The sequence below is a fragment of the Epinephelus fuscoguttatus genome, linkage group LG4, assembly GCF_011397635.1.
Source record: "Epinephelus fuscoguttatus linkage group LG4, E.fuscoguttatus.final_Chr_v1".
NCBI lineage: Eukaryota > Metazoa > Chordata > Actinopteri > Perciformes > Serranidae > Epinephelus > Epinephelus fuscoguttatus.
Genome location: NC_064755.1, coordinates 40,066,483 through 40,088,149, shown reverse-complemented (window position 1 = coordinate 40,088,149; position 21,667 = coordinate 40,066,483). Strand labels below are relative to the sequence as shown.

The following is a 21,667-nucleotide window of genomic DNA, read 5'->3' as shown; positions in this document are numbered from 1 at the left end:
ACAGAGATTGAGCTGAGGCTCACCTTCCATTTATAAGCGTTCCAGTTCAAAAACATAGGTTGTCTTGCTTTGATGTAATACTGTGTGAGAGAGGAGACCCTGATGGACACAGTGTGTAAAATGTGTGCGTATTGTGTCAAAATGTGATCAGGGCAGCAGGTTGTCTAGTTATTATTATGTGTGACATAAAGCCTTCTCTGGTCAACCTGGAAACTTGTGGCTGGCTGTAGTTGTTAGAGGAGTTCCTCAAGGTTTTTCAATTTGTGTAATTTCTGTTTTCTCTTTAAACTTGGGTCAAACATGACTGTTTGATAATCTTTGTTTCAATTCTAGAGTATTTAATAAACTGCAGAGAGTCTGCCATTATGATTAATATATCAAAAACGTGAGAAAAAATGGAGGACAGTAACTGAGTATATTTACCCTAGTTTAACTCAAGGCTGGCAGCAGTTGTTAGAGGAATTAGTTTAATTTCTGCGGTTTTCTCTTTAAACTTGTGACTGATTTATGATACTTCGTTTTAAATTTGGAGTATTTAGTAAATGACAGAGATGCTGCCATTATGATTAGTGTATTTATGCATAAATAATTATTATTAGAAAGACAACATATTATTCTGAAATGGGCCATTTTGTATACTTTTATTTATTTATTTTATACTTTTATTTAGATAATTAACAATGAATCATTTAATTTAAAATAAATAATCATGTTAAATTGGAATGCATGAGTTTTACTTGTAACAGAGTATTTTGACACTATGGTATTACTACATTTGCTCAAGTAAAAGATCTCAGTTCCTCTTCCACCATCTGAGAATTTATCAGTAGAGTACTATTATTCTTTCTAATAATGCAAAGACATTTTTCCCTGTAACTGTATGTTGTGGTAACAGATGTCTAATGTATATTCATATACAAATGGAAGTTGAGACGGAAGCTTACAGGTGGTGATGGTTTTCCTCTGCAGAGCTTCTGACCCCTCTTCTTGCGGTTCAGGGTTCAGCTCTCCAGAAGCCAGACCTCGGCAGCGCAGCACCACCCACATGTCCGGGTGATACAGGGAGAAATAACGACAGACCCGGCTGGCTTCATGGATACTGCCTTCATCCAGTAACTGACCACTCAGTGCAGCCAGAACACTCCTCTCCTCTTGACTTAGCTGTGTGTCGATGTTCAGCTTGTCCTGCTCCTCGCAGGGACCGGGGAGTCCCTCCAGACTGAGACACTTCTCTGTGTTCAGGCCTGAGATGTTGGAGAAGGAGAACTCCTTCATCAGCACTTCGTATGTGTTCATTTCAGGTGTGATGGCAGGCGGCGGCAGGTTGAAAACGCTCTCCTTCTCCATGGCGACGGTGAGGATGTGTCGTCGGACCCGGCTCACCCACAGTTTTTTCTCCAGGCACTCCAGTTGGTCCACAGGAGCCGGGCTGAGCAGGGAGAGCCAGTGAGCGGCAAGGCAGAGCAGTAGGCAGCGTTCCTGGATGTCCAGCAGCTCACTCTGAGTCTCTGAATCTGCGGAGGAGTCTGTAGTCCCAGTTTTAGCCTGTGACAGGAAAAACTGAGAGGCTGACTCTGGATCAGTGCTGTCAGCCTTCAACTGCTCGTGACATTTCCTCCAGAAACCGACTCGGGTTTCCAACCTTCTCCACAGCCGCTTGGACTTCTGGGAGTTTACTTCCTGAAGAAGCTACGAGACAGACAGAAATTCCTATGTCATATAACATTGTGCAACTATTTATTGTTTACTTATTGTTTACATTTTGTTTTATGTTAACTCATGCCATAAACAAACACTTTTTTGATAAGAATGTATTAAATTTGATTAATTAAAAATTGTGACTGAAACATCAAGTGAGCAGCAACTTCTTGAGTTAAAAAATAAGCTTGTCCCTGGTGGTTAAACTTTAAAATGGAGACACTGTTTCTGAACAACTATTTTTGCATTTGCATTTTTGGCATTCCTGTACAGACATTTCTTACTTATCAGCCACATAAATGTGATATATACTGTATATCTGCAATAAACTAAAATTGAGTAATGGGAACCACTATAGGTTGGTGTTTACTAAAAGTGAAAGGGTCAGAGCTAAAGCTAGAATGTTTTTGTAAATGATTTGGATTTTTGTCATACTCTCTAAATACAGTCAATCTGAATCAACTGACCCTTTGCTAAGTCCCGCCCCCGGAGGCAGACTGGCCAATCATAACGTAGCCTAGGCTTATTCTTTTCATGGACATAACGGGGCAGTGAACTAGTCAACAGGTCACCTGTTGATCTTTGAATTCTTTGCTCAAATGTTTCACCAAGTTTGTGTTGTCTCGTGTTGTCTCCCTTTGCGAGGCAGACTTTCTCTTCTTTCTTTTTTCACGTGCGCCAGCTGCGAATGTTGATAGAGGTGTTGTCATACACACCACTTACGCAATATGTGCTGCAATAGGAACAAGGAAGGGGTTTGCGTGCATAAATGAATAAAATAAATAAAATAAATTAATGAATTGAAAACAAAAGCACTAAGTAAAAATATGGTGAAGTGTACAGTACAGGCCAAAAGTTTGGACACACCTTCTCATTCAATGCGTTTTCTTTATTTTCATGACTATTTACATTGTAGATTCTCAATGAAGGCATCAAAACTATGAATGAACACATGTGGAGTTATGTACTTAACAAAAAAAGGTGAAATAACTGAAAACATGTTTTATATTCTAGTTTCTTCAAAATAGCCACCCTTTGCTCTGATTACTGCTTTGCACACTCTTGGCATTCTCTCCATGAGCGTCACCTGAAATGGTTTTCCAACAGTCTTGAAGGAGTTCCCAGAGGTGTTTAGCACTTGTTGGCCCCTTTACCTTCACTCTGCGGTCCAGCTCACCCCAAACCATCTCCATTGGGTTCAGGTCCGGTGACTGTGGAGGCCAGGTCATCTGCCGCAGCACTTCATCACTCTCCTTCTTGGTCAAATAGCCCTTACACAGCCTGGAGGTGTGTTTGGGGTCATTGTCCTGTTGAAAAATAAATGATCGTCCAACTAAACGCAAACCGGATGGGATGGCATGTCGCTGCAGGATGCTGTGGTAGCCATGCTGGTTCAGTGTGCCTTCAATTTTGAATAAATCCCCAACAGTGTCACCAGCAAAACACCCCACACCATCACACCTCCTCCTCCATGCTTCACAGTGAACCAGGCATGTGGAATCCATCCGCTCACCTTTTCTGCCTCACAAAGACACGCGTGTTGGAACCAAAGATCTCAAATTTGGACTCATCAGACCAAAGCACAGATTTCCACTGGTCTAATGTCCATTCCTTGTGTTTCTTGGCCCAAACAAATCTCTTCTGCTTGTTGCCTCTCCTTAGCAGTGGTTTCCTAGCAGCTATTTGACCATGAAGGCCTGATTCGCGCAGTCTCCTCTTAACAGTTGTTCTAGAGATGGGTCTGCTGCTAGAACTCTGTGTGGCATTCATCTGGTCTCTGATCTGAGCTGCTGTTAACTTGCCATTTCTGAGGCTGCTGACTCGGATGAACTTATCCTCAGAAGCAGAGGTGACTCTTGGTCTTCCTTTCCTGGTCGGTCCTCATGTGTGCCAGTTTCGTTGTAGCGCTTGATGGTTTTGCGACTCCACTTGGGGACACATTTAAAGTTTTTGCAATTTTCCGACTGACTGACCTTCATTTCTTAAAGTAATGATGGCCACTCGTTTTTCTTTAGTTAGCTGATTGGTTCTTGCCATAATATGAATTTTAACAGTTGTCCAATAGGGCTGTCGGCTGTGTATTAACCTGACTTCTGCACAACACAACTGATGGTCCCAACCCCATTGATAAAGCAAGAAATTCCACTAATTAACCCTGATAAGGCACACCTGTGAAGTGGAAACCATTTCAGGTGACTACCTCTTGAAGCTCATGGAGAGAATGCCAAGAGTGTGCAAAGCAGTAATCAGAGCAAAGGGTGGCTATTTTGAAGAAACTAGAATATAAAACATGTTTTCAGTTATTTCACCTTTTTTTGTTAAGTACATAACTCCACATGTGTTCATTCATAGTTTTGATGCCTTCAGTGAGAATCTACAATGTAAATAGTCATGAAAATAAAGAAAACGCATTGAATGAGAAGGTGTGTCCAAACTTTTGGCCTGTACTGTATATATATATATATTGTCAAATAATGTAAAATAAGTGTAAATGTAAAATCTAAAGCTTAAGATGTAAATATAAATCCCGTTGTGTATTGTGTGGTGGATCAGACCTGGCTGAGTAGCAGGCGGTGGACAGGCAGGCCGGCCAGCAGGGCGACCTGCCTGGCCTGGCTGTAGCGCCCCTTGCCCTGCAGAGCGTCCACGGCAGCCTGGAACTCCTCCTGCTGGACGGAGGGAGAAGTGCACTGCAGCAGTCTGGGAGATATGTTGACCTCTGACCCCTGCAGCAACTGACTGAGCTGACTCAGCTTCCTGAAGTCTGGACCTACACACACACACACACACACACAAACACACACACAACAAATCACCTGTGTGCAAACTGAAAATCAATAAACCTGAGTTCTTATTAAACTTCTGCAGTAAATTGTGTTTTGATGTGAAGTTTCCTGAGCTTATAGCAAACATTTTTTTTGAAAGGACGATGTCAGCTGGATAAAACTGGTTTGCCATTGTGGTAATCAAACCTGTGATGGGATCATGGGACCAATACATACAGTGGTGGAAAAAAGTTTTCGGACACCCTTAAAATTTTACACAATCTCAAATATTATCATGAAATATTTTTGGAAAAATCTTTTTTGTGTTTCAAAAGGTGTGGCTGCATTAGACAGATACAAACAAATACAAATTATATTTTTTTGTTTATTGTTTACAAGAAAAACTAACAAAACTAAATTCATGACAGTTTCAATATGTCAGTTCTCAACATTGTCGGTATCAAAGTCAACAAATAACAGAGAATGTGTTCAAAACTGAACAAAAAATAAATAAACCATCACATCATCAAATTAATATTTAGTAGTCCTGCCATTGGCACGTAGTAGAGTTCTAATCCTGGCTGGCATGTTCCCCACGAGCCTTTCACACTGCTGAGGGGTAATCTTGTCCCATTCTTCTTGAATTACTGCTTTTAATTCTTCTCAATTCTTTGGTTTATGCTTTGAAACAGACCTTTTGATAATCCACCACAGATTTTCAATGGGGCTCATGTCCGGGGATTGAGCTGGCCACTCTAAGACCTGGATACTGTGCTTCTGCAGCCAAGTTCTACTGGCCTTGGATGTGTGGCAAGGGGCATTAGTTGACACATCCAGTTTTTATCTCGACGGAACAGTGCACGCACAGAAGGGAGCATGTGGGTTTCGAGAATGGTACAATACTTGGTAGAGTTCAATGTGCCATCACAGACAGTGAGATGACCAACACCAGCAGCACTCATGCATCCCCAAACCATGATACTGCCTCCACCATGCTTGACAGTAGGTACTGTACATGCTGGAGATAATGCTTCACCTGGCCTTCTGCACCCTCACATTAGTAGGAGGAAGATAAAGCTGGAAACTGGACTCATCTGACCACAAAATCTTCTTCCAATTCCTGGCTGTCCAGTTCTTGTGTGCCTGGGCCCAACGACGGGCTAACCTCTGTCTCTCATTGATCAGGGGCTTCTTGATGGCCTTGTAGGACCTTAAGCCATGATCTAAAAGTCGGCCACGTACAGTGCGGGTGGAACACTGGACACCAGTTTGGTTTGACCACTGCTGCTGAAGCTCCTGTGATGTCATTCGGCGGTTTTGCCTGCACATGCGGATCAGGATGCGGTCATTTCTTGCTGAAGAAACCCTTAGACGCCCAGATCTTGGTTTGTCTTCCAAGCTGTTGGTTCGTCTGTATTTCTGCAGAGTGTATCCAACTGCTGAAGGACTGCATCTGCACTTCCTGGCTATCTGGCGGCAGCTGTATCCTTCCTGGCTGAGAATCTTTATCTTCAGGCGTGTTTCCTGCGTTAGGTTCCTTGTTTTAGCCATTTTTGTGTCTGAAGAACTTTCAAATGTGCTGGCTTTATGTAGACACGAAGCTTGGCAACAAAAATTGTGTCTTTTAATAAAAAGAACGACCTTCATCACTGGTACCAAAATGACCCAATACTCAAAATTTCTTATGTATTTTTATGGAACCAATCAATTTTAAGTTTTTAATGGCTTTTTTAGGATTTATTTAGTATTTTGGCTGTGACTGTACTAAAAGAAATTGCACTTGAAGACCTAAGAGTGATTCTTAATGCAATATTTCACAAATGCATGGGGTGTCCGAAAACTTTTTTCCACCACTGTACATTGTGTAATCTCCTGAGCTGCATCCCTCAGATTCTGACATGTTTTGTGAACAGACTCTCTGAACTCACCGTTAGATTTGAGGAGTTTGTCGACGTCGGCCAGCAGCTGCAGCAGCCTGTGTAGGTCGTACTGGGAGGAGCAGCGCTGCAGCATCGTGAGGAGCAGCACGGAGGCCTGGCTCTCCACCCACTGCAGCGGGAGTCCACCTGATGGGGCTGGGCCTCCGTTTCTCAGCTGCATCATTAAGGAGGAAAAGAAGAAAGACAATAATCATCTTTGCTTATTAATTGTCTTTCTGGCCTGATTCTTCAGCCACACAAAAAGTGTGAATGCAAAAGTTTTGGGCAGCTGAGAGTCAAATCCCCAGATGCCTGGTGCCACCAAGAAAGAGATTTTAAAACTGTCTACTTGCAGCTGCACACCCACTGTGCACCGCAGGAAGGTAGAGAAGTTTTTCATTACACTGGAACTGCTTCTGATGGCAATGACAATAAATTTGAACCTGAACCGAACAATCTGACAGTGATTCCTGGTCATGTGATGTTTCATCTATTATACTGGTTTGTTGGTGGGCGGGACTTACAGTGATGAGCGTCCTCTGGAAGTCCAACAGCTTCCCTTTGGCCTCTGAGAAGTTTCTGTAGTCACAACACAACTCAAACATCCTCAACACCAACACCAGAGGACAGTCCTGAGAGACAACAAAAGAAATCTGTCTTATTGATTTGTTACTTTATAATCAGTCGAGTAAAGCCGTCTTAGTCTGATAAACTGAATTTATTATAGGAGTAATAGATTTTCTTTCTTGTACACTGAATAGTTATCTGTTCTCTTTTATGCAACGACCATCTGACATTGAGGCTAATAAGGCAGAATAAAGTCGATCAAAATGAAGGAAGAATCAATCCAAACAACCCAGATATTATATATCACCTTGAACATCCATGTGTCTGAAGACACAACAAATCCCTGAAGGTCCAGGAAAGGAGAATATACAAAAAAAACTTCCTCAAGATCAATATATTACTTATTAAAGGACTTCCAGAGTGAAAAGATGTGATATATTCTGGGATAAAAGCAGGTTTTTTTCCTGGCAAAGACTGCAGTGTCAAAGTGTCACACTGAACTAAAGTATTATAAAAAATAAAAAAAAAAGAGCTCTAATGCGGTGCGTAAAATCTTTCTGAACTCTGTTATCTAGCACCTGACCTCAGTAAGTAAAGCCAGCAAACGCCTACTGCTCCAGGGGCAGTATTGTCATGGGGGGCCATGAAGGCCATGCCCCTCAGTTTGATGTTGAGCCCCTTAAAAAACTGATATGCCCTGCTCCAGCTCCACTGTTGCAGCTGATTTTGCCCTTTTCTCCTCTGCCTCTTTCCTGTCAGATTTTTTTTAGACAGCAGTGTCTCTTGTTGATACTCTGAATTCTTAATGGGAGACATCAAGTGAAATGCTGCGCACGTAACCGGTGGTGGGTTTGATTTAAAGCCTTGTATAAATCGCTGGAAAACAGGGCTTAACCAACAGATTTAATTGAACTGATCCTGATGTGCAAATGCCACAAAGATGTGACTGAGTCAAATTCTGCTAAACTCAGCTGAGGTACAAAAGTTTGATAAATCAGCGAATGAATAGGACATGAAACTCAAAACATAATGTTATGCATTGCTTGTGTATAGCCTTAGAAGTGTTATGTGCCTATTGAGTAATACAGCCTAACTTATGTATGCACTTATTCACAAACATTACTGAAGCTTAAACTTGGTAGCTGTCTGTCAAATTATTATGTTCTTAGGTAAGACGGGTGAACATCATCTTTCAGTAAAGAATCAAAACAATGAATGATTAATACAAACACATGTAAGCACTAAACTCTTTTCTGCTGCTAATAATATGTCCTGCTGGTGTTGCAATGTTGCTCTATATGGAAATATGTCACCACTGTCTCTAGTGCTTTTAAAAATTGTACGTCCTTTTATATCATCAATTTTGCCTCAAGCGTGAGGGCTGAGCGTGTATGAACTTCTGAGTCAGGAGTTGGCAAAAATATTTGTAATTTGTTGATACAAAAACCTGCTTTTTTAACATTTTATCCATTGCACTGATAGAGCCTTTAAAGACAAGAGAAAAACTGTATCAACCTTCACAGTATCACGAGGGAGACGCACCAAGCTGCACTCATCTAACGTTTTCAGATCCCCTGTTCTTATCTCATTTTTGGTTTGTTATATCTTTAATCCGTCTTTAGTTTTTTACCCTCTCGAACAGCTCAAAGCCTCGCAGAAGGGGCCTGATGTGGCCCAGCCCCAGCAGTGTCCTCCAGATGATTGACAGGTCATGCAGGGTCCACTCATGGTGCTGGGGGGCTTCAGCCAGGTGGGAAGTGGCTTCACCAGCTGCGACATCATCGACGGAGGTCAGCACCCACACACAGAGGCACGGCAGCAGCTCCGCCCCCTATTGGTGTGTGATGGAGTTAATGAGTGATCAACATTTCTGACATCACAGTAGCAGCATCGTTTTTTGTGTTTTTTTGTGAGGTTACCTGTTGACAGGCAGCCATTACAGCCAGCGTTGAGCAGCGTTGCACCAGTGCCTCCTGCAGCAGGTACCTGCAGGGCGCCGCCTCCTCCTGGCTCTGCAGGAGGATCTGGAACAGCTCCCTGCGGTGCTCTGAGCTCCCAGGGGCCTCCTCTGTGTTCAGGGGTGCTGACTGCTCCTCACAGCCAGAGACCAACCTCCTCTGACTATACACCTGCAGGTCCTGGAACGCCAGACTCAGGTGGGCCTGCAGGGCGGGACCGAACTGCGCTGCCAGTGATCTCACCTGCAGGAAGAACCAAATATGGTCAATGGAAGAGCTCGATTTTATACGATTCGAACAGACATGAAATCCAAAACGTGACACAGCACCATGTTTAAGAATAGATTTCTCTCACACTAATCACTGATATTAATAAGAAAGGTTATAAAGGTTTTATGTGATGACTTTTAAAAGCTGAAATATTGGGCTTTTACCAGAGATGCAGTTACAGTGTACAACAAATCACTTAGTTTATTAACTCAACATCTTGGTGTGAAACTGAGAAACTGCAGATGAGGTGATGCATGTTTTGTTCTGTCCATGATGCTCTTGTGCAAAGTTCTCTCACAGAGCCTTGATGTAAGGATGTGGTGGAGGTGCGTGTTCACCTGCTGGGGTGGGAAGTTGTGCAGCTGGACAAACAGCAGGAAATTGATGAACTGTCCGTCCTCGGTGCAGTGGGCGGGGTAAACAGAGCTGAGCTTCAGACTGTGGAGCTGACAGAACTGAACAGGCAGCGCCCACTCCTGAGCCGCCTCGTAGGATGACCTGACACACACACACAAATATATGTAACTTTCTTTGTGCAGATTCTTCTTAATATATGTAATGGCTTGATTTATTAAAAACAAAGAATATGAGCAGCGAAAAAGAAATGACCCCAAAAATTGGCAAGAAATTACTAAAAAAAGAAAATTAAAAACAAGGAAATCAGCTTAAAAAAAAATAAAGTTTAATATAATATAATATAATCATAATAAAACAATATCATAAAATATAAGAATATAATAATTTTCTTAATCTATTAAGTTTTGCAATTTGTGGGACACTTCTTACGAAGTTGTTCATCGCCTTTTTTCCCCATGTTTTAGAAAGAAATCACACCAATTAGCTCAGGGTTTAAAGGTTTTAATATTTGTGAAAGGCATCTAAAAGTAGCACAAGAAAAGTGATGTTGCCCCAGGTTTCAAAGGTTAACTGACATCTGCATAAAAGAATTTCATCCCAAATTTATTTTTTTTTTGTGTTAAACCTGTTTTTGTTGAATCAAACTTCAAGCTAGCCTGTTAACTGGTGTCTGTCTAACACTAGCTAGCAGGCTAGCTACTCTGCTGTTTTGGTTATAAGCAAGTTAGCATGTTAGCAGGTAGCGTTCAAACTGTAGTAAATTTTTAAATTAATGCTGGTATTCAAATAATGGCATGACTCTGTTGTTACAGAGAATAAGTGCTATATAATAAGAACAAAGGCCTGTACCACAAGCCTCTGACAACCCTGTGTGTAAATGTTGTTCTGCCAACTTGTAGTGACAGAAGAGACAACAGTGTAAAGCGGTGTGACGACAATAGTGTTGCGCAGAGGGTGTTCACCTGCTGATGCCCTTTTGCTCCAGGCTGTCTGTCACTGCAGCTTCCAAGTAGCCAATCAGCTCCTCTGCTGCTCCAGGCTCCACCTCCGCCAGCTTTACTCCTTTAGATACTGAGAAGAGACAAATCAATGTGTTTACGCAGAGTGTGTCGACGTTGGGTTGCAGCAGTGTGTGTGTGTGTGTTGTGTTTACCCAGAGTGTGTAGATGCTGTGTCAGAGTGGTGTGTGTGTTGTGTTGGTTCCAGTGCTGCAGGACGGTGTTCATGACTCTGATGTCGACCCTCAGCTTGAGGCTGCAGATTCCCAGCAGCTCAGAGAAACAAACAGTCGCTGACGCCACAGACGGCACATTAAACCACTTCAGGGCCAAGCGGTACACCTGCTGCCAGGCCTGCTGCAGCCTGAAACACACACGACACATTCATAATAGCAGAATGTTGTTTTCTCCACTTTCCCATTCCATTCATCTCTTCTTCCTCAGTCTGTCCTGACCTGAACAGCTGTAACTACATGCATCATACTCACAGTAGCTGGACGTCAGTGCATCTGCTCAGCTGCTGCACAAGGAAGGTGGCATATGCAAAGGAGGGTCGGCCATGACGGAGGTAGTACAGGAAGTCCAGGTTCTCCACCAGAGCGAATCTGTTCACCAGGTGAGGGCTGGAGAAATGAGGCAGCTCTGATATTTCTGTGGAGGACAATCCCAGTGGGATTAAGGCAAATACCTGTAGACCAGGGAGTCTTAAGATCTGTGTTCATGCTCTTATCTAAAGTATCTGATTAAAGCCCAAAGATCCTCATGTGCTACTGCTGCTGCAGCTACTACTGTTAAGCTAAAACAATAAAACAGTTGGTGTAAGAAAAGAGAATCTGAATACACATTTAACTAGAATTACCACCCCACGCTTGTATGCCTCCGTGCAATGGTCAAGTTTCTTTTACAGTTTACATCCATGTCTGTGAAAACATGGATGCCTCACACCCACTGTCCCCCCAGCAGCACAGAAGATCTATACAAACAGCACAGTTTCAAGGTGGGCACCCAAGATTAGTGTCACCCGTTCAGTGTCTGACCAAATATTTAGCCTTCTGTTTCTGAGATATGACACTGATAATGGCCAAAAAAGTGCTTTATGCATCTTATTAGACATGTGAATTGTCATTTGTGAGGTCACACTGACTTTGACCTTTGACCACAAAATTCTAATCAGTGTATTATTCCGTACAAGTGGATATTTGTGTCAAATTACATACATTCCCTTACGGTTTTCTTGAGAAATTTTTCATAGTGTTTTTGAGACATCAAATTCACAATAATGAGACAGACAAGGTCACAGTGACCTTGACCTTTGACTACCAAATTCTAATAAGTTCAGAGTCCAAATTTGAAAAAAAAAAAAAAAAAATTCCCTTAATCTGTTTTTGAGATATTGCAATCACGAGAATGGGATGGATGCAAGGTCACAGCAATCTTGACCTTTGACCCTTAACCACTAAAATCCAATCAGTTCATTGTTGGGTCCAAGTGTGCCAAATATGAAGAAATTCCCTCACAGTGTTTTTGTGATATTGCATTCACAAAAATGAGACAGACAAGGTCACAGTGACCTTGACCTTTGACCACCAAAATCCAATTAGTCATTGATGAGTCCAAATTAACATTTGTGCCAAAATTTGAAGAAATCTCTCAAGGCGGTTTTGAGATATCACATTCATGAGATTGAGACAGACAAGGTCACAGTGACCTTGACCTTTGACCACCAAAATCCAATTAGTCATCGATGAGTCCAAATTAACATTTGTGCCAAAATTTGAAGAAATCTCTCAAGGCGGTTTTGAGATATCACATTCATGAGAATGAGACAGACAAGGTCACAGTGACCTTGACCTGTGACCACCAAAGTGTAAATGTAAAATTATCAGTTCATCGTTTAGTTCAAGTGGATATGTGCGCCAAATTTGAAGAAATTCCCTTGAGGTGTCCTTGAGATGCAGTATCGTGTGCACAAAGATGGGACGGACATCCATACATATGTACATACGTTTGGATTGACTGACAACCTAAAACATAATGCCTCCAGCCACAGCTATCGATGGCGCAGAAGAAGAATAAAAGCAAGTCTAAACGTGTGTTAAAATTATTAACAACTCTCCAATTCTACCGCCATGCTAGCAGCTCTGTGAGGCAGCATTTAGGCACATCAGCGTGCTGACATGCCAATGTTTAGCAGGCAGGTTTACCATGATCACCATCTCAGTTTATTGTGTTAGCATGCTAACATTAGCTAATTATCAATTAAACACAGAGTGCAGTTGAAGCTGATGTGAATGTTATTAGTTCTGCGGGTATTTGGTCATACACCAAATGTTGACCTGATGATGGTGCTAGTTATTACAGTTCATCCTGAGGCGAACATGAATAATGAACTACATTTAACACAATCCATCCCACAGCTGATGAGATGTTTCAAACAGCTGACTGAAGCTGCTATTACAAGCACAATGTGTAAAGAGTGTTTACTGGATAGTCAGAGGGGTCATGACCTTGCAATGACCCTGAAGCTGGTTTTCGGAGCTTACCAGTGGAGTTGAGGGTGTTTGCTTTCTGCCAGCCGAACAGCCTGGATGGGTCCAGAGGATGGAGCGACTGGAAAACATGTCATACAACATAAACACATTCTAATGTAATGAGCAGGACATGTGTTAAAATGGGGGATGTTCTACTCAGTAACAAGCAGACAGAATGTTCGAAGGCTCATTAACACCTGCTCCACAGGAGAGCAGAGCAGCATGATGACAGGATGAACAGTAATTAGCTCACGTAAGTTTCATATTTTAACGAGGACCAGGGCTGACAGGTGCAAGCGTACCTGCAGGAGGTGGTAGACAGAGATGTCAGAGGACGGGCTGTTTCCTCGGGGCCCTGCAGGGAACAGGGCGGCCCTCAGTTTGGGGTAGGGGGCCAGTGCCATTTTCAGGAGCTGGGGGTCGACCGTCCTCTCTGACCTGCCTGACCTTTCACCCTGAAGCACCACCTGCACACCGGAAGGAAAGACTTTAGCTTTGGTGTTGACAACTTAATATGTTAACGACAATAAAATTCAAACTGATCAATAACCAACTTTTAAATATCTTCAACTTAATACTGGTTGTAGTGGGTAAAAAGTCCAGTCCTGATTGTGTCTGATTACATATGTAGGATTGGACCTGATGTTTACCTGGTCGATTCCTCCGGGGGCGAACATGATGGCAGCCAAGGCCAACAGACTGTGTCCCTCTAACAGCAGACTGCTGAGAGACGCCTGGCTGCCTGGTAGCAGCACCTGAGCACTGGTTAAACTGGCCTGGAAGACCAGTCCTGGATCTGGAACAAGAGACAGACGGAAGCTGTGATTACATGGACGATATTTCTTCAATCTGCCATTTGCTTTTACGTGCCAAAAACGCACTTATTAAGAGTATAACTTTTTTTTATTTGTGCAAAATTTGTCCACCTGCTGTGAAACATCTAATCTGCTGGAAATATAACCAAAGAAGAAGAAATATTTTTCACAACTTTATCCTCCTGAGACCTGAACTTTTGCTTGGTATGCATTTTTAATTTCTCCTAGCTATTTGGGATCAGTAGGACCTGACAAGAATGAAAAACTAAACATTGTCAATGAGAAAAAAGTCCCAATGTCCTCAAACAAGTACTTCCTAATTAACAGTGTCTTAGCTTCTTACTGTTGCAATAATTGGTCAAGTTTGTTGTCGTATCAAACTACAAACATTATTTATCATCTATAAACAAGTTTCAACCCTAAAATGTGATCAGCTTGTGAACCTTGTCCACATTTGTGTTGGGATCAGCTGCAGACTGACTTAGCAGAGATGGCTGCCATCTTGTTTTTACATAAATTAGTGCATTGTGCTCTTACTACCACTAGATGGCAAAAAAAAGTGTCCAGGAATGAGGATAACAGGCCTATGTTAAGCAGAATGAAGTATAAGGTCAAGTAAACCCACAAAATGTGATGTCCACGTAAGAGGACAGACGGTGTAAGGAGGTTATTGAGAAAATTCAATTCATTTAATACATGAAGTATTGAAGGAGAAGAAGTGGTTCCACCTGTAATTACAGCTGAGTAGTAACATATACAGCTCATGCAGACTATCTGTACATGCTGAATGTATCATGTGCAGGCTGTTGCTACAGGTGATAGACAATTGTTTTGTCCAGCAACTCAACAATTCAGCTTGTAGCAACAGTGGGTGCGGTTACATGATGGCTTCTCATTCGGAATGAAATAAATCTGAATGACATCATTCGTAATTAAAGTCTTTCCAGGTAGTTTACATGGGAAATATTCATTCCAAATGAGGGTTTACACGGGAGATCAGTTTAATCGCATTTTAATCGCCTTTATTCGGGTTCGTGCAAGGTTTGGGGCAGGGAAGGTTTCTGATTGGATAGGGGGCGGGGCGGATGTTACGTGTTTACGTTTACCAGAAGAAAACACTGTAGTCCTCGCTCCGGATAACAAGATGCTTGACGACGCCATTCTTTTGCTTATATTCTTGAAGCAGCAGTACGACAACAACCTTATTCTGCTAATGCTTCGTCTGTTGAGGAGGAGAAGGGAGGTAGAAGGTCGAAGAAGGGAGAGAGGACTGTGCTGTGGCGAATGGAAACCGGTTAGTGCAATCTCTTGTTTTTTAGAAGCTGCCATCTTGTTGCACGCACACTATATACGTCATCGCGCCAGAGGGGCAAGGAAATGAGCATGCGCAGAAAGACCGGAATGAACTTAAAGAGGAATGAGTGTATACAAGTGCGAGAAATTCTTTCATTCGGAATTAGAGACAGAATATTCCAGCCCCTTACATCGGATTGAATTTTCAATCGCGTTGGCCGTTTTCATTCCAAATGAAAAGGGAATTAAACTGTCCATGTAAACGCACTCACTGTTACACAAGAGAGCACTCACATCAGAGCGTAGCATGAACAGAGCAGTAAATATTTCTTGAATTTATAAACGATTCTCGGTCAAAATCACCAGAGAGAAACACGCAGTAACAGCTGCAGGAGCACACGCACCCTCTGTGTCACCTAATGTTCCCCATAAGTGGGGCGAACAGATCAAAGATTTACATGGTTATTAAGCGTTAATATTTTCCTATTGAACAGTTTATCAAAAGTTCACACCACCCCTCTCAACCCGATTGAAAATTCCTTCCAATCAGACCTCTCTTTTGACTGAGGTGGTTACAAGAAAATCTTTATTTCAATTTGGCTGTTTTTCTGATTATTAATAAAATATTAGGGTCCATGTACATATAAACACACTTGGGAAGATTTTATGTGTATGCAGATCTCGCTGTGTATAAAGTTTCATCTAACATCTAATGGAAAAATTAAACTGCACTGCAGTAAACAAAACTCAGTAAACTAAATTGATGAAGATTGATAGAATATACTCGCTCCAACTTATAATTTATGTTTTGTTTATCTTTGCTCTGACTGAAAAGATTAAAAATAAATGAAAAGTAACTAAACTGATGTCTACAGCTGCAAATAATTCCAATTTTCATTTTCATTTAATCTGCCAATTATTTTCTCAAATACTCAGCGAACAGCTTAAACTATTAAAAGTCACAATATAATGACAGCAAAGAAATGAGAGATGGCCATCGTAATTTCCCACAGTCCAACGTGATGTCTTGAGATAAAAGCGGCAAATCCATACATCAGAGAAGCTGGAACCAGCAAATTCTTGAGGATTTTGCTTCGTAGAAAGACCTAAATGATTAATCAGTTATCACAAATGCAGTTCCTTATGTAATCTGAATGGCAAGGAAGGAAACACTCCGTCCTGCAGAAGCAGAGTTGAAGTTTCTGACACAACTTGATGATGCATGGAGAAAGGAAGCGGTCTGAAGAACTACAAGCTCCAGGACCACCATTAAGAACTAACTTACTGTCAGAGCAACATGATTCTGTTTGTGGCATTCTTTGGGGTCATCCAGACCAGGAGCAGCAGCCCTGCAACAATATAGTACCTGACAGATCTCTGGTGATCTCCTGGATCCTCACCAGCATCTCAAACCAGGGCTGAGTCTCAGATAGGCTCTGATTGGTCAAGACGGGACAGTTTCTGGGTGTCAACCTGTGCAGGATGGACACAGAGTTCATGAGCAGCTGATTAACATAGTGATATTTTTCTAAAATAACAAAACCCAGACGGACACGATGACGGACCTATAGTGCTCCAGGTATGTATACAGTAAGTACTGCAAGCTGTGGTCCAGACAGAAGGTGATGAAGAGGCTGTGGAGGTCGAGGCCGAGGGGGGAGCGGTACTGAGGAACGGGTGGGGATGAAGCCATCACTCCTCCACCCTGAGCCAGCCTCCACAGCAGCTGCTCCAAGTCTGCCAGCTCCTCTGGGATAAACAGACCTCTCCTGGAGGAAACACACAGACATAAACCAAAGAACAAAGTGAGATACTGAGAAACTCAAAGGTGTTTTTCCACCTGTGAGGTTAAGCCTATATTTAAAGTTCTTAAAACAAGGAATCTGTTTGTTAGAGACTCTAAAGCAGCAAGAAGTGACTGTACACATGCATGTTTTTAAGGGTGTTAATATATACTTGAAGACTTGTTTCTGAGCTGTTACTTAGACAGACTAAGTCAGACAATCGCCACCTGTGGAATGATGAACAGTCACAGTGGTGAAAATGTGCTGCTGTACCTGGCCAGCAGGTCCAGGATGTTCTCCCTCATGTAGGTGCTGCAGACTGTGTTGTTATTGACCAGCTCTGGGGTTAACTCAGGCCACTCAGAGCTTCCAGAGGTCTCCTTGTGCTGGATCCAGGCGATAACCCGAAGCTGGTCGTGCAGGGAGGTCAGGTAACGCCACAACAATGCCGAGTCACAGGAAGTCAACTCTGATAAAGCAAAAACACACTTTATAATTTACAATTATAAAATCTTCCAAACAAGCTTTCAGGAACCACGGTGAGATCTCTGCTGTCTTTTTGTTTTAATGATCAGAGGGTTGTTGGAGTCCCTCTATGATGTAGTGTTCTACCTGTGTGCTGCAGTCTGGACAGGAGGACAGCGTTCTGGCAGCTCTGGTCCCAGTTCCTCACCCAGTCCAGTCTGAGGTTCCTCCAGAGCCCACCCTCCTCCTCCTCAGATCTCCTCTGTCCCGCAAGCTCCTCCAGAACCTTCTCACCTTCACCTGCCTCCTTACGGACCATCTGAGTGACTCTGTAGAGAAGGAGCAAAGAGAGACTGAGTACGAGGAGAACACAGAGACTTGACCTCGGTTCTACTTAAAACATCACAAAGGCAAGATGAGACAAATGAGAGTTATCTGGAATTAAAAAGAGGAAGCTGAAAGGGAAGAAAGGCGAGTTTATAAAAGACGAATACATTTGGAGGGGTTAAAAATGAGGCACAGGGAAGTTAGACGTGGAGAAAGAGCTGTTTTTTCAAGGAGGTACGAAGAAGATTGAGAGGAGGGAAGATGTGCAACACTGCAAAATATAATACACCATCTCAAACTGAGTTTCTGACAAGATTAAAAGGCGATAATGTTATGATATTAACTGAGTTATGAGTATATGATGCAATGTGTTCCTTAATGCGATCTTAACCACATCTTTTGATACTGTGCGGTCATGTTGGTCGACTTTTACTGTAGGAGAAAACCAGATCTGCAGTTTTATTTTATCCCAGAAGACACAAATAATTCTGAGAAACCAGCAAAGTTGGGCAGTAGATGGCCATCAACACGCCCCGAGTTTGAAAAGAAGCAGGCAGTACTATAGACATGGATGCTAAGCAATGTACTGCTGTAGACAAGGGCAGCATCTAAAATAGTGCTGCACGATTTGGGAAAAATGTGCGACTGCGATTATGGTGGACAATATCGCGATTTGCGATTGCGATTACAATATAATTACAATAAAATGTAAGAAATAAATGATATCATGAGTCTTTTTGCTTGATTCAGTGTTTCCCCTACATTATATTAGGGGGGCACTGACCTGACAGTTATTGTTATGGACAGACAGTGAGTCAGTGACCATCAACAGACTGAGCACAGTCAAACTCGCTGCTCACACAGCAGCGCAGCACGGAATTGTACACACAGCTGAGCAAGCATATGTTGCGTTCAGGCGTTGTCACGTAAATGACAAATTCCAGTGTCATAGCACGACACAGCAGCATGTCAAGTGGGCCGAACCCGAGCAAAATTGCTCAATTTTTCATTTGTTACAGAGTCCATGATTTCCCTGTGACACTTACAAATGTTTGCTGAACTGTGCTTGGATGTTGTTTTATGAGGCTCTGGTGGCTTTCAGTTGTCTCTCTGTCTTTAACGTTACACGGCTCGGCTTTCTCTTGCATGCAGTCTTCCTACTTTTCCCTGTGCTGTGCTGTCTCAACTGTTGATATAGATTAGTCGTGTTGCCGCGGGACGTGGCGACTTTAACTTTTAAACTTTTACACAGCACGTCTTTCAGGTACAGCGACGTTGGACAGAAAGACTCACTGTGTAGAAGTTTAAAAGTTGAAGTCGCCACGTCCCGTCTCAAGTGCTGATATAGATTGGTCATGTTGCTGCGGGACGTGGCGACTTTAACTTTTACGCTTACACAGCACGTCTTTCTGTTCAACGTCGCCGTACCCGAATCCAAAGTATCGCCATGTAACAGATGTTTTTTTCGCCACCAACTCAGCCTGTTCATGGTCGAGCTCATGCTCTTCTCCAGCATCTGTGTTGGTCACTGCTGCACGCTGGCTGCACGCACCAGGATAGCTTGTGGGCGTGATGTCAACAAACTCCACACACTACAGGAGAGGCAGTCACGTTCACAGGCACACACGTTAATATTTATTTAGCCTACATTAAATCGCAAATCGCAGCCTTTTATGCGGTTATGTAATTGCACAGCCTGACATCGCGATTGCGATTGCGATTAGATTAATCGTGCAGCACTAATCTAAATGCACTTTCATTCATTCCTTCATTTTCCCTAACCACTTATCCTGTTGTAAGTCATAGGGGGGCTGGCACCTATCCCAGCTGACATTGGGGGGAGGGTAGTAGAGGCGGAGTACACCCTTGCCAGACTATCACAGGGATGACACATACAGTACGTTTAGAGCTAAGCCCATAGCTTGGCTAATCAGTCAAGTTGAACTTCTGATCTTGTCTGAGTATACAAGCAGAAAATCAAATTTCTGACCAAGTACGTCTGACTCTACCTCGATAGGCGGCACAGTGTCCTTTTTAATATCGTGCATATTGAACAAGTTCCGGTTCTTATTCAGAAACTCTGTAAATAAATCCGCTTTTTCTCGTTTTCCTTCCATCCATAAACTTCAAAATGTTTAGCTCTGTTAGCTGTCGGAGCATGAATGTAGTTTCCTCGTCCATCCAGAAGTGCGTTCCGGGAGTTACTGCACTGCTGCTACATCATCTCCTTCTTCTTCCAGCTGAAGGCCCACAAAAGAAAAAGTGGTGCATACGCAGAACACCGAGTGGATACATGCAATTTGATTTTCAATTGAATTATCTAGGTGTGTTAGTCGATATATAGATAGTCCAATTTCAGTCAGACTAAGCTATTTATAATTTAGAGTCACCAATTAACCTGCGTGTCTTTGGACTGTTGGAGTAAAGCTAAGCTCAGCTATGCTAAGCAAAGCTAAGCTAAGCTAAGCTAAGCTAAGCTAAGCTAAGCTAGGCTAAGCTAAGCTAAGCTAAGGTAAGCTAAGATAAGATACACCTTTATTGATCCCACAATTGAGAAATTCCAGTGTTGCAGTCAAGGGTAAAGAGTAAGATTAAAGATTTCAAAATGTAAAAACTTAAAAAAGCCAGAGTACCCAGAGAAAACCCACGCTGACATCATGTAAACTCTGCACAGAAGGGCTTCCCCACCCTGGGTTTGAACCAGGAACCCTCTTGCTGTGAGGTGACAGTGCTAACCACTGCACCTAAAAAAAAAAAAAAAATCAACATCAGTTTAGGTGTATGCTATATTAAGAATATTTTCACTGCTTTACCTTACCATCAGTCAGCCCTTTCCAAAGGGAGACTAAAGTTATTATCTACACTTTCCTCAAACCAAGACTCCATTGACATAAACAGTCACTTCACCTTGCTGAACACTGAAGCTGCTGGTCTACAGCTGCCTTGATTGGTTAGTTAGTTTGTGTGATTGTGGGGCTTTGGTGAAGCCAAACTCACCCTTTAAAACACCAAAGTCACACAATAAGCCAAACTAACTAACTGAAAGAGGCAGCGGTAAACGATTAACTCCCTTGTCCAGCAAATAAAATAACTGTTTTTTAAAAGGAGTCTGGTAACGTTGAAAAACAGCTTCAGTTCTCTGACAGAAAGGTTGCCTGATGGCATGGTAAAAAAAATTCTAAATATAGAGTACACTTAAACTGATATTGATTTTTTCAGGTGTCTATGTTTTGCTGCTGTCCCCGTCAACAGCAGTACATTGCTTCGCTCTCATGTCTGTACTCCAGCCTGCTTTTCCAAACTGAGGGTGTGCCAAACGCCATCCTCTGTGAGTAATACACTGACTGTGGATAGGTAACTCATGCAATCCAAGTTTTCATTGTTAGTGCAAGAGTCTGCCATTCCCATACTGGATTCAGATTGCCCTCACATGCACAAGGGATTCACAGCAAATGAGGCAACAAGTGATCCAGAGTATTTTTGTCTTATTGATATCAGCCTCACTGCTGATTTAGTGCCACTTTAATTTACTGCTGATACTAACTAAACATTTCCTGCTGCTGCTTCACATTAGAAGTGTTTGTCAGATAGTTTCCTGTGCCGCCCCTGGATGATGAAAAATCTGAATTTACAAGCAAATGAGGAGTAAATTAAACACAGAGGCATGATAGCAAAAACACTGCACTGACAAGGAAAAGTGTACCTTTGTGATGAGGTGTGTGCAGGGCAGCGGGACGCAGGCAGTGATCCCAACCTCTCCATCTCCCTTATGAAGGCCATACTCTGCATCTCCTCCTCTGGGAAATTACTCTGCCCTGACAGCTCCTCCACCTGAGCAATCAAAATCAGAGGCCTCAAAGACTTGCAAAGAAGGCAGCAATGACACTGTCAGGTGGGAAGTACATTGTTGATGGTCTTGT

General features: G+C 42.5%; 1 protein-coding gene across 1 annotated transcript in view; it reads right to left on the bottom strand.

The window, feature by feature from the left end:
- The window catches only part of spg11 (SPG11 vesicle trafficking associated, spatacsin), a 51,471-nt gene that overhangs the window by 17,031 nt on the left and 12,773 nt on the right, over positions 1-21,667 (bottom strand). The window contains exons 13-30 of the mRNA XM_049575272.1: positions 21,451-21,578; positions 17,568-17,749; positions 17,229-17,424; positions 16,737-16,940; positions 16,538-16,644; positions 13,714-13,859; positions 13,366-13,530; positions 13,076-13,142; positions 11,021-11,183; positions 10,688-10,896; positions 10,497-10,605; positions 9,516-9,675; positions 8,869-9,150; positions 8,580-8,780; positions 6,907-7,014; positions 6,392-6,557; positions 4,254-4,468; positions 945-1,689 (exon numbers count right to left, since the gene is read on the bottom strand). Of these exons, the coding sequence (XP_049431229.1) occupies positions 945-1,689; positions 4,254-4,468; positions 6,392-6,557; positions 6,907-7,014; positions 8,580-8,780; positions 8,869-9,150; positions 9,516-9,675; positions 10,497-10,605; positions 10,688-10,896; positions 11,021-11,183; positions 13,076-13,142; positions 13,366-13,530; positions 13,714-13,859; positions 16,538-16,644; positions 16,737-16,940; positions 17,229-17,424; positions 17,568-17,749; positions 21,451-21,578 (3,553 nt within the window). The remainder of the gene's footprint in view (positions 1-944; positions 1,690-4,253; positions 4,469-6,391; positions 6,558-6,906; positions 7,015-8,579; positions 8,781-8,868; positions 9,151-9,515; positions 9,676-10,496; positions 10,606-10,687; positions 10,897-11,020; positions 11,184-13,075; positions 13,143-13,365; positions 13,531-13,713; positions 13,860-16,537; positions 16,645-16,736; positions 16,941-17,228; positions 17,425-17,567; positions 17,750-21,450; positions 21,579-21,667) is intronic.